The sequence below is a fragment of the Chelonia mydas genome, chromosome 14 (genome assembly GCF_015237465.2).
Source record: "Chelonia mydas isolate rCheMyd1 chromosome 14, rCheMyd1.pri.v2, whole genome shotgun sequence".
In the NCBI taxonomy this organism is placed as follows: Eukaryota; Metazoa; Chordata; order Testudines; family Cheloniidae; genus Chelonia; species Chelonia mydas.
The window spans coordinates 17,372,707-17,386,443 of NC_051254.2; the positions used below are offsets into that span (position 1 = coordinate 17,372,707).

General features: G+C 37.2%; 1 protein-coding gene across 14 annotated transcripts in view; it reads left to right on the forward strand.

Moving 5' to 3' along the window:
• The window catches only part of SEC14L1 (SEC14 like lipid binding 1), a 109,053-nt gene that overhangs the window by 41,054 nt on the left and 54,262 nt on the right, over positions 1 to 13,737 (forward strand). For 8 of the 14 annotated variants that reach the window (XM_037914580.2, XM_037914581.2, XM_043527599.1 and 5 more), the window contains one exon: positions 983 to 1,074. The exons of the other annotated variants lie outside the window; for them this stretch is intronic. In XM_037914580.2, the coding sequence (XP_037770508.1) occupies positions 1,012 to 1,074 (63 nt within the window). In that variant the 5' untranslated portion in view covers positions 983 to 1,011. The remainder of the gene's footprint in view (positions 1 to 982; positions 1,075 to 13,737) is intronic. 14 annotated transcript variants of the gene reach the window in all.

The following is a 13,737-nucleotide window of genomic DNA, read 5'->3' on the forward strand; positions in this document are numbered from 1 at the left end:
GAACATACTTGCTTCTGCTTATGCCTGCAGTGAATTTGTCTGTGTGTGTATTAACATATCCATAGTTTACTTATTTCCTTCTCACCTCATCAGCAAGTTGGTCCATCAGCACTTTGTATTCCTTGCATGCTTGAAAATAGTGAAGGATACTCTAATCCTATTTACACATAATACATTATTTCAGAGGAAAAAGCATCTTTTAAACGTTTTGGGATTTTACACATTATTAGAAAATGGAATTCAGGGCCTTGTATCTTAATTGTTTTAAATTATCCCTTCAGCAATCTGAGAGTCAGAATGGGGGATTATAATAATATACCACGAATTGTGAGTTTTGCAGGGTTTTGTACAATGGGAGGGGACTGTGTGACTAACCTGGACAGAGCTTTTTGCATCTAACAGTATGTGCCAATAGTCATGAGACTTCTTGTAATGCTCATTTGTGAATGAGTGGTTTTGAAATGTCCCAGCAGTACGTTGCTAAATTGGTAGAATGAGAACATACCAATTTGCTGCTTTTTTTTTTTTTTTTTTAACATTTTGGAAGCACTTAAAATATAGATGCTGTCTAAATATATATAGTTGCTCAGACCCTATAGTAGGGTGGTAAGTGAACTTGTATATTACACTCTTAATAACAAACCCAAAACCCGCAAACTCGTGAACATCTGTAGCACTTCTATCACAGTACGTGTGTGTGTGTGTGAGAGTGTGAGAGAGAGAGAGAGTAAAAAAAACCAAAAAACTAATTGCAAGCAAAGAAATTTTTATGGTGGCACATCAGTATAATTTACTTCAGCTATAAGCTCAGCAGAAAAGTTTCAGCTGGTGTTAAATACTCTGTTGCCACTGCAATCTTCATGATGTAGGATACTGTACGTGAGGAGATGGGGCAAGGAATCTCTGTCGTAAACTAACAACATTGAACAGTAAAACTGCCCTCCCACATGTGACAATGACATTTTAAAAATTTGTTTTTCAGGTCTGAATAGTTCTTATTAATCTGAAACCATGGTGCAGAAATATCAATCCCCCGTGCGGGTGTATAAACACCCCTTTGAGTTAATTATGGCTGTAAGTATCACTTCTTAAACTGTAATTTTCTTATTTGAATATAATACTTGTATTGCTGAAGTGCGGTCAGGGCTTCTTTTGCTAGGCCCTGTACCGAATACAGAGTACCTGCCTTGAAGAACTTATATTTTGCTTGTCTTCTTAGACTATAAGTGGTAGGAGGGAGAGGAAATGCCAAACCTTCCCCAAAGCCTTGCCATAATTTTTGGGAGATTTATTTTAGGGTTTGTAGCAGAGGTGGGTCTGAAGGAGCAGGTGTTGGTCAGTTAGGCTGTTGCAAGTGGAAGAAGGCACAAAGGTGTTTGTGTGAGAAGCTGTTGAAAGGACTGTTGAGGCTGGCATCTTTGGAGGGGCAAAGAAACACAATAGGGGATGAGCAGACACTAGAGGCAGAGCTGTGAGGAGCATTGAAACTGAGGATGAGAAGCTTAAATTTGTTACAGTGGAAGAGGGTGATGTGGTCAGAGCAGCAGGCAAGAAGTATTCTCTTAACAGTTCTATTTTGAATTAATTGGGAAGGGTTGGGGATATGAGTATAAAGTAAGGCCAGAGAGGTGAACAAAAACACCTGTGATAAATGAAGGGGGGTGGGTAGCTCCGTTTTATGGACAGCCAGCCAGTAGCTATAAAAATATTTTTAGTAGCTGTTTTTTAATTGCTCTACCTGCAAAGGGTTAAAAAGCTTTACTGCTATGCATAGGTAAAAGGAAGTGAGTGGGCACCTGGCCAAAAGATCCAATGGGAAGGCTAGAACTTTTAGGGCTCTGAACCACCGCATGCTGGGGTGTCCATAAAAAGGAACTCTTTCTCTCTTCTCCCCTTCCACCCTCCACCCCCCCCACCCCCATTATCACAACACTAAACAAAGCCCATGAGGTGTATGGTCACTAATCTATGTGTACTTCTTACAAACGAAAATCACCAGCACTGAAGAGTGATCCTGACCTAGGTTCCCACTTTAAAAATAACAGAAGTAAATCTCTGATATTTCTGTATACACTTAGTCAAAACCGCAGTTGTTCAAGTTCTCATGAAATAGAAAAAGGACGTGAAGAGCGGTCATATCAACTTCTTCCCTCTTTGGTCCTAAAAAGAATAGTCTAAAGAAAATCTAAATAAAATGCTTATTATCTCATATCTTAATCCACTGAAGACCTCATTTTTGCATGTTTATGTATTGATACATTTTGATTGGTACCAGTGTATGCTCAGCACCTTGTAATGCTATTTACAAGCAATACCACAGCTGCTACTTATATGTTTTCTAATATTCTATTAAACTCAGTAGTTACATATTTAATACGGCATGTGTTTTTGTAACTAAGTAAACTTGTTCCTGTTTTAGACTTTTATATATACGAGATGATTTTTCAGCGAAAATTCTCTGTGTACTTTGCCATTTGAATTAAGGAGTTGTTACATTTCTATTGTGTTGAGGTAGTATTTTTATTTCCCTCTAACATATCTGTCAGGAACTCTTTAAGTCAAAACAACTACCAAAAATGTATTCCTCTCATCATACCTTGCTAACATCATTAAAACTGCCATGTTAAAATTAGCTTTTTGCGTTCAAACTATTTTGTGTTTGTGGAGATATTTGTATCTGAAGCATGCTGGATTTTTTTTTTTTAAACAAAGAAAATCCTCTAAGATCTTGTGTCATCTAAGCTTTTGTTTTCTTGAGAAGAAAATACCCATAATATAAAAAGTTATAACAATAGCTAAAGAATCAGAACTAATAGACTAGGAATGTATGTAATGCAAAATAGTGAGTTAAACACAATACTTTGCATGACTTCATATGTAGACTAGTGATTGTATACTTGATTTGTTTCAAACATAAACTTCATTCATAGGGCAGTTATTATCACAAGAATTCTGCTTGCAATATATTCATTTTAAAAATATACTTGTACACCTGCAGTACCTTATTATTATATCATTGGCTTTAAATGTGTTTACATCACTGGAAAATTGGTAAAGTCAGTAGTTAAGATGGGTTATTACTGCAGAAAATGGTGAGTAGTGCTTTTTGTAAGTTAGAGCCAAACTCTAAATTTTCTTGGTTTCTATCACAGAGGTAAAATCTATGGAGTTCACCATCAATGGTTATTTGAATGACCAAATAATGCTAGTGAGAATGTACAGCGTATTCCACTTTATGTTGAAATGAACGTTTCATAATGCACACGCTCATTACCCAGCTTTCAAATGGTGGTAACTGTTTCAAAACAAAACTTCTTTTAAATGTAGCAGCAAGACAGTTCCTCATTCCAGACAAAATAATGGTACAAGCCAAGTTTAAATTGCACCCCTTCAGGAAACAGTTTTTGTACATCTGTATGAAAATGTTTTTTAGGCTTGCAGACTTCTCATACTTCTTGGGGGGGGGAAAAAAATTAAATCCCTGTTAATAGAACATGAGACATTGATCACAAGAGACTAAGAAACACCCCCAAAACTATAAAGTAATTAAAGGTGTCTAGAACAGAACAGCTTTTTCAGTGTGGTAGCATACTATTTATTGCTGTGGCAGATTGTTTTAATGAGGAAATAATGGAAACTCTGTGATCTTTATTGTAAGGGCTGTCTTACCAACAGTATCTGAAAGCTGTCTGAGAATATTGAAAGCCCTCAGACTTTTCTTGCAAGGCATCTATGAAACTGAGCTCAGTTTTGTTCATATTGAATGGTTGGGAATGTAGGATGAGCCCGAAGGAGGTGTTAAATGGTACCTGTATCCCCGATGGGACTATAGAAAGGTGTCTTAGTTGTAGTCCCACTCCAGGACTCTAAACATATCTATACTCTAAAGGCCTACAGCTCTCCTCCTAGTTGAAACTAGTTACAGCAAGTCCTAATATCAGCTCTAGGATGGAGACACCACTTAGAACTTCCCTTTTCCACTGAAGCCAACTGAATGAGTGTACTTTGTTGCATGGTGGACCATTTAAATTGCACGTTTCCTATTCTCCCCTACTTAGGTTACAAATAAATAATGGAAAGTGATGAGAAATACCTATATACTGTGATAGTAGAATCGTGGTCCCCTTTACGTTATTCTGATACACCATGGCAGATTTTGCTTCTTCTACTGAGGGGCCTGAAACAATCCTATTCAAAGAAAGAAAAGTAAAACTAAATTGTACTTCGCTCTGACCCAGGATTGGTAAGGCAAGCTCTCACCAGTACTGTTGTGTTGCAAATACTTCATCATGGTAAAAGGAATAAATGTTTTCTCTAACTGGAAAAGTATTAGGGATATATCTCCTCTATGGAAATTCTGAAAAGCATCATTTGAAACTCTTATGTGTATCTGGGGATAGCAATAGATTCAGGCCGGGGCAAATCCAGCCCCCTCTTCTTGCAGACTTGAAGGCACTCTCTGAAGAGAACTGGTGGAGTGTAAAGCTGTGGGGAAGTCAGGCACCTTGTGGATCCTCTCAGTCTTGACTGGCCATAGAGGGACACTGCATAAGAATTCCACGTAAACTACTCCAGCCATTGGGATAGAATTAGTCTCCCTGGTGAATCTTTGATTCTTCCCCGCTCCTCTGCATATCTTCCTAGTTCCTGGTCCTTCTACTTGCTCAGGGGGCTGAATTTGCATTATTGTGCATTTCATTAGGTTTTAAATGTACCACCAGGCTTTAAATGTACCACCATGCTCTAAAAGTATGTCATTTTAAAGATTTACAGCCATTTTATTTTAAAGTTTTCTCTTTGCTAACTCCTGAAAATTATAGACTTAAAGATTCCTTTTCATGTCCCAGTTTACATAATGCTAAAAGTAGCTGAAATGGGGGAAATTACTGTTTACTCAGCCTTTTCTTGTGTTACCAAGGTTAGATAGATAGAAGAAGGAACCAGAAGAATATGCTTTCAGAACCCTTTGAAAATTCTAATGCTCTTTCAGTTGAAGAGTTTACATTTTGTTATGTAAGTTATGCACATTGTTGAGCACACAGCTTAGTCTTTAAAATGCCAACATTAGAATGATGGGTCCCTCATATATATCATACTACTCTTGGCACACGAGGTTAAGAAATGAGCACTTGAGCCAAAAAAATATAAGCTGTGATGCTGGCTGGTTGAAATGAGTTAGAGGTCCTTTAAATTTATTTTGGAAATTAAACTCAAATATTGTAAAATCAGCTGCTTTGCAATGTGCTTTTGGGGTTTACCGAGACCAGTAAAGGGTTGTCACTGCCTGCCCTGTAATCTTGGATGCTTTTGTGCTGTGCAGCTTTGGCTTAGAGCCCTGATACACCAACAGCCCGCTTACAGCAGACTGACCTCACCCTGGCTTGCACCAACCTGGTTACTCCTTGCAGGGTGCAGTGCTCAGCCCCTCTCACTGTAGCACTCACAAAACCATGTCAAGCTCACTTTAAAGAGACTGTACATAGCACCAGCATGTTACTTTGAGGATTTTACTTTTCAGTTTGAAGCACTACACTGAGATGGTTGTGTGGAAAAACAAGACATTGAAGTGATACCAAGTAGAAGGAATTGGGATAGAAATGGTTACAAAAAAATGTAAAAACATGCTTCAAAGACTAAAACCTAAAAATATGCTTCAAAGTCTAAAACCTAAGTTAAAAAATTAGTCTCTTGTTCAAAGTAGTTTTCTCTCCCAGGTTGTTCTTTCAGCAAGGCTGGCCAGTTCTAAAAGGTATCGTGTATGATAACAGTGAATTGGGGTGGTACACTAAACTGGTCAGACCACTGAGGGTCACTGCTAGATACTGGGGACCCCCTTGCGTTCTGGCATTGGGGTGCTCTTAGGGTCACATTTTGATATTGAACAGATCTTCCAAGGGATGAGTTTGTGCATAAGGAAGCATATACCATGTTTTAATGACATCCATATTACAGATTTCAGCACCAAAGGTGTTGAGTGTTTAGAGAAATATGATGAAAGTCTGTTGCACTTACATTCTGTCTATAAATATGTTCCATCCACAGTTACAAATTTCATTTTAGAAATGAAGTTTATATCCTAATTTGGTGGTGCATCAGACCTACACCATATGCTGTGTTAATATTGACTGTAAGTATATATTTCTAAGAATTTGTGACCTTAAGAAAACTGGATTGAGGATTAAGGGCTAGATTTTTTTCAAAAGTGCTAAGCACCTTGAAGTGGAGACCGACTTTCAAAAAACTGTGCTCCTATTTAGGCATCTACATAAAGTGGACAAATTTTCATAAGTGCTTGGTATCCATCAGTTCCCATTGAGAACACCGGATGCTGCTGAGTGCTGAGCACTTCGGAAAAATCTGTCCATAAACTACTTACACAGTCACTCAGTTTAAAGAATTAAATTACTATTCCCATTAACTGTGAAATATTTTTTAGTTTCTCTTAAAACAGAAATAAAAGATCATTTTGTGCTTCTTTGAAGATGAAGTCCTTTTTAACTGATGATAAATTGTAGCTGTAGCAAAAAAAAAAAAAAAAAGAAATTTATAATTCCTCCATTTTAGTGCAGTAGTCAAAGTACATTAAAACTCATGGAGCATAAAACTAGACAAACTAACAGAGCAACGTTCAGTTGCAACATTTTAGTAAATGTGTGCATTTGAATTTTCTGACAAGATGACTTGCCTGCTTTTCTTAGTTTATTTTTAACAGATCTGTGAAGACTTTTGTCCATAAGGTTCTGATTTTAAAATGAGTGAATTACAAAAGAGGAATAGAATTTCATGAAGCATAAATACACTTCACTCCTAAAGTTCTCCATATCTACTCTGTCTAGTCTTTTAGATTGTTGAACTAAAATATAATCCCTAGATCTGGAATTGTATGAAGTTTTCTTAATTGTTTCTGATTTGTCAGCAAATCATCCCTTTCATTATAAAGGAATATCACTCAACTTGAAATCTAGTTACTTTTAATTCATTTTTTAAAGAAAAGTAATTTTGGGTACTATACCTGCCCCTAAATCCTGTGCCAATTTTTGTTGCCTTCATCATATTTTCTTTTTTTTTAATGTTCCTTTTCCCTGTTGCTATGTGGAAGATCCATTGAAACAATGGACATTGGTTAACTGATAATGAAAGGGAAACAGTGAAAATGGCCATACATAAAGTTCTTTCAAGTGCACATAGAATATAGAATTTAGAGAATTGGTTATTTCTCTATTTTCCAGTCTGTCATAGTAACCTTGGGTGTAATTTGTAACAGTAGGTTTAAAATCCATACAGTGTGGGTCCTTTTTTTTATAAAACATTTTTGAAATTGGAAATTAAGGAATGTAAGTCCTTCCCATCCCTCCCTCCCAGTAAATATATTTTCTTGCTATGCAGGAAGTTTGTACAATGAGGAGAATCTTAGTATGTATCTTATCTTTTATTCAAAACAGTTTATAATCTTGTGATTTTTTTCAGTTATTTTTAATCCCAAACTCCATCTCTTCTGTAATTTTTTAATTAAAAATATGGACTTAACTACACAGGGAAATTTGCTAGTAGAATTATACTGTTATAACTCCCCATGTGGACAGTCCTATTGTGGAGTAAAAATGCCTTTTTCCAGTTTAGCTTATGTTGTTTTGTGTCATTGTTGATGATCTCTTGCTTCACAAAGGAAAAAAGTCTAAAAAAGCATGTAATTAATTTGTTTTTAGAATGTAACTTATTTAGAATGTCCAGCAGTTACAAAAATGTGAATTAAGTTAAGCACAAGATAAAATTGACTTACTGCAGTTTGCATGTTCGTGGCATGATTAAGTATTTCCATAGCTTTCTGTTTTTGTGGGGAAACACATGACTGTATTGTAGCTGACAGCTGCAGTTCCTTTGTTCATCAGCTGCTTCTACCCAGTTCTGGGTGGGTTTGTTGTTTGTATTTTTGAAAAAAGCTTTTCACACTTTGAAAGCTAAAACATCCTGCCAAACTTGGAGGAAGTACCACCAAGAGAAAAAAATTCATTGAGACTCAGTGCTATTGCTTTAATCTGAAAATACTCTCAATATTTCAGTCCTCTGAAGGTGTTTAGATTATGAACATGTCAGGAGTGTGGTTGCAGGACCCATTGATCAGCCAAATGGCATTTGTCTAGAAGCTCAAAAATTCAGAATTAAACTCATGGGGAAAACTGACTGCTTTGCTTTGGACAGTGGATTACCCAGCACTCCAGACCTCCACATGCGAAAGGGTATCTGGTAATTGTGGTCTGGAAAAGTATAAACTGGGCAGTTTGGCAATTGTCATTTAATCTGAGGATAGCAGTTTAGAAGTGTTAGGTGCATTCATGGGGAAAGGTTGGGATGTCTTATTAAATATATTTAGTGCACAGTTGAAGTTTGTGTAGGGAGATCCATGAGCATCTATCGAAAGCTATATTGGCAAATTCTTGTTTGTGATTGCTTGGAAATAGTAGGATACAACCTAAAGGTGATATTTATCTTGTCTGTTCTGCATGGTACAGATCAACTCTGATAATTCCGCTCTTTCCATTTCTATGGAAACTTCATTGATGTCAGTTGGAGATGGGAGCCTGTAGAGGACAGAATATTTGAGCTAAGATTTGTTGTATATTTATTTTGCTGTATAGGCATTTTAAGAAATTGAGATAATGTTGTCTGTGTTAAGTGGGAGGAGAGACTGGATTCCGTTCCTAGCTATGCCACTCAATTGCCCAAAGTCTGTCTCAGAAAGTTACTTAACTTCCTACTTATCTGTAAAATGTATATAAATACTTTTCCTATAAGGGTGTTTGGGGCTTAAGAAATGAATGTTAATAAAGCTCTTTGGGATTTTTGGAAGACAATTCAACATTTCTTCCCAGCTTCATACGAGATTATGGAGAAGGGAAGAGTGTATAATGGAAAAGGGGAAAGAGGAAGGGGAAATTACAGTGCTGGAAGGGAACTCTAAGAACTTTTAATGAAGGGCCCAAAATCCAGATTCAGGTTTACTTTCTGATTATTGTATTAAGGCAGCACTGGTTGCAGCTCAGTAGTTAGTGCTGAGTTCCGTTTTGTCCTTAAAGGTGGAATTCCACATCTTATTTATGTGTGTGTGTTGGGGGGGAGAGGGGAAATAAACCCTATTCTTCCCAAATTTACAGCATTGAAGTCTTAAATACATAATGAATTTACAAATTTATTAATTATTTTAACATAAGAACAGCCATAATGAGTTAGAACCATGGTCCATGTAGCCCATTATTCTGTCTCTAACAGCAGCCAATGCCAGATGCTTCAGAGGGAATGAACAGATATGGGCAATTTCAAGTGATCAATTCCCTATCGTCAAGTCCCACTTCTAGCTTTTGGAGGTTTAGTGACTCCCAGACTATGGGGATGGTGTAGCCATTGTTTGACACGTCCTCCATGAACTTACCTAGTTCTTTTTTGAACCTCCACAGCGTCCCATGGCAACAAGTTCCACAGGTTAACTGTGTGTTGTGTGAAGAAGTACTTCCTTTTGTTGTTTTAAATCTGCTGCCTATTTATTTTATTGGGTGACTCCTAGGCGGTTTCGGTTGGACATTAGGAAAAACTTCCTAATTGTCAGAGTAGTTAAGCACTGGAATAAATTGCCTAGGGAGGTTGTGGAATCTCCATCGAGGATTTTTAAGAGCAGGTTGGACAAACACCTGTCAGGGATGGTCTAGATAATACTTAGTCCTGCCTTGAGTGCAGGGGACTGGACTAGATGACCTCTCAAGGTCCCTTCCAGTTCTATAATTCTTGTGAAGGGGTAAATAATGCTTCCCTATTAACTTTCCCCATACCGTTCATGATTTTATAGACTGACTTATTTGATGAAATTGGGTTAAGTATTAAACTGAGTTAACTTTTTTTCTCTAATTGTTATGATTATATACCCTACACCGGAGATACTCAAGGCTTGTCTACCCTGGCAATTTACAGTGCTACAACACTCTCGCTCAGGGGTGTGAAAAAACACCCCTGAGCGCAGCAAGTTTCAGCGCTGTAAAGCACCAGTGTAGACAGTGCAGTAGTGCTGGGAGCTATGCCCCTCATGGAGGTGGGTTTTTTAGAGCGCTCTCCCATGCTCTGCCGCAACCACGCAAGCCACATTAAAGCGCTCAGACTGAGGCTTTATGAGCTGCAAGTGGCTCTTTGCAGCACATGATATTAAAAGGCTGTGTGATTTAATTATTAACCAATACGAATGCTTTTACTATGTTGTTAACCAATTGTTAATAAAATAATACTTGGTCAGTCATTTTGCTGTGAGAATAATATATATAAATAATAGAAGAAACCATGAATTCACACTACTATTGCTCTTTTGGATAAAGTTGATTGCTAATTTGGCTCCTGAATCACTGAGGTCTGAGTATCACTACTCTACAGACAGGGCCAGATGAGCGCTTCAGGCAAATGTTACAGGGCCATTGTGACATCAGAGGTAACTCCGTCAATCACCATTCTTCTACATTTAAATTGCGTGCAACAATTCCATTGGTAGTGTGAGTCAGCTTCATTAGAGAGACTGGACTCTTGTCAAAAGTTCCCAACCGTCATTCTGAAATTCCATGGCCCCAAATTAGTTTGGACATCAGTGTTTGAAGTTCTTAACATTGCCTTTGCTCTACTGCCCTTAAGGTTGCTACCACATAGTTCAAACTACTAGAAATATCCCATAGTAGCATTCTCTTTGGGTTTCTTGTTTAGTATTCATGTATACATTTTCAATTAATCCTACAAAACTAAGGAAAATTCAAGGCAAAAGCTACTGTAAGATGGAGTTCAAGTTTTGAGAGTATGTATTAGTAACTTAAGAGTAAAAAAACATTACAGGGATTTTGACACCTAAACAACCCTAACTCTGTCCTCCAGTGACAAGTGGGTAAGAAAACGGTCTTTAAAAATCAGTTCTTCAGACACTAAGATACCTTAATCATAGTTGTATTGTTAGTGAATGATGTCATTACAGATTAGAATTAAGACTGTTTTGGTGTCTTAAATGTGCATTTCAATATAACACATTCAAATTTCTGTTAAGCAGCCTTAACTTGGAACTTCTTGGGATTCTAATGCTTGGGTTTTCGTTAATTACAACATCCCTGTAATGTGTGTGTTACCCTTAAGTTTTTAGAGTATATAGCAGTAATTAACTCCATCTTAACCCAGGGGTGTCGTTTTGTTTTGTCCCAGAACGTATGATCAAGTTATGTAACAGCTTGAAAACATAAATTACTAACCTGCTTTAACATACTGGCCTCTCGGTTTGACTGTGGCTTGTAATTTGCAGAACTGCTTGCTGATGCTGTAATATCATATCCTTGTTTTAGGAATAATAGATCTTAATTGTGTAAGGTTAAAAAAAAGTGCTTGTGTGTTAATGGCTCCTCAGATCTTTCAGAACTGTGGGAACGGCAGTGCAATGTTTACATTTGTTTGGGCCACAATAGGAGGGGAATGATTAGTTTCCTGATGTGAGCACTTTCTTTTCCAAGTCCTTTATTTTTCTTCATTCAGTGGAAAATGTGAATGCTATCAGTGTTGGGTCCAGTTCAGGAATACAGTCGCCAATATCCTTCTCAGAGGACATCTTGTCAGCCATTTTATAAATTGCATTGCTTTTTAATTTACAAAATCTATATTTGCTGTGTAATTCATTGGCCTGTGGCTAAAGCCCTCCATGCTGAATTCATGAAATTACATATTTCTGTTTCATGGTCTGCATACTACAGACATTGACATAATGAACAGAATTTAATGTTAACTGTTTCTTTTGAACTTGTTTGTTCTTGCAGTGTGACTAAATTGATCTCCCCTTTCTCTGTCTGCACTTCCACAGTGTGGGTGGGCATGGTGAGGAAAAAACTGTTTTTATTTATGTAATCTTTATGGTTTTAGTCACTGTTTTTAAAAGAGAACCAAGGGCTGAAGGAATGTTGACAGTTTCACTTTTGAATCAATTAAGCTTTGCAGTAGGCATATTTCCTGTTTGTACATGAGGAGGGTGACAAATTTTGGCGACATAATAGTTGCTACACATGATCAGATCGTTAGTCTACTGGCATACCTTTGGCAGCAGCTGGAACCTGATAAATATTCAATAATATGCCTAGTCATCTGTGTAGTGCAATACATATTTGGAGAGGGATGGGTTAGGATTCCTTCCCAGATTCTCATGGGCATTCTACTGCAACATGAGATTTGAATCCCATTGTGACACTTAACGTGTATATTCAGCTGAAGTAGCTGAATTCTACCTGGAGCTTCTGGCAGCAGTTAAAGGGGCTAACGGTCAGTTTCCTAGTCCTCTTTAAACTCTAGCATAATGTTTGTCTTGCATATCTCCTTTGACAATAAATTCTGTAGGTTGACTATACTATTTATAATATAAAATTATTTGTATTACAACAGCACTTAGAAGAAGCCTGTGTGCCTCTGGGCTAAATTCAGACCTAATGTGAGTGGAGTTCATTTTACTACTTTGTACTCTTCTCTCATTGGCCCTCTTCTGGGGGAAGGGAATGTAGACAGAGCAGGAGATTGTTATTCTGTTTTCAACTCTGCTACTGATTCTGATGCCTAATGTAAGTCTCTTAACCTCTCTGAGCCAAACCATGTTAAATAGTTTTAATATTTACCTAAAAAAAAATATTTACCTCAAATTTACCATTGAGATCTACCCTGTAGCTGTCTTAATAAGTAGGCAAAAACAAATTAACAAACGATTAAACTTTTCACATACAGTCCCAATAAGTAATACAAAAGTTAATATATTCCAAAATAGACGTGGGACAGATAAGTGTATTTTAAGAATCTTCCTTTCTGAAAGTGTGCCTCTAATCATAGCAGATCAAACAGATTTGCTAGAAAATCCAAATTTAGAACTACTTAAAATTAAGTTAGCAGCAGTAGATCAGCAAAGAGTATTTGACACTTCCAAAAATAGATCCCCAATGGACACAAAGTAGGATAATGGCTGAATTGTAAAATAAAGTTTCATGACTATACAGGTTCAAGTCACAGAACACTCAACCCATGTTGCTTACAACTCAGTTTAATGAAAAGGATGAGATAAATATCAAAGCTAACCTTGTAAACAAATAATTATTTTATTATAATGACAGTGTCACAGTGTGAATTTCTTAGCAAGATGAATGTCAGCAATGCACAACACATTGCTATATTACATAAAAGTTTTATGCATTGCTTACAAGACTGCAGATAACTTGAAAGGGCTCCAGAACTACTCAGATTTATTTTTCAGTAGTTATGTATTCCCTAAGTGTCCTACTCTCCAAACCTTTTAATGCCTTCACTGGCCTACGCCAGCTGTCTCGCAACATCTTTTTGGGGGTTAGATTCTGAAACCTCTTTTTTAACTTTGTGCTAAAGCAATTACATCCTCCACCCTTAAGGTCAGAAGTCAAGTTTCCTGCCCCAAGCAACTAGTAGAGCTTGTCCACTAATTCACTATAGTCCGGATTCAGGCTCTTTTAAACACAAAAGATAAATGAACAAAACCATATCTGAGTCTAATATTGGTAACACCATGGACTTGAATTTTGCCTCTATGGAATAATAGTTACACTGTTGCTGCAAAGACCATCTTTGAGGCCTCTGTTTAGAATAGTGTCCTCCCTTGTCAGATTTTTCTAGGTTAGTTTCTAACTAGCATATGGGGCCATTCCTTCCGTTCTAACCAATCCCATTTGGAGA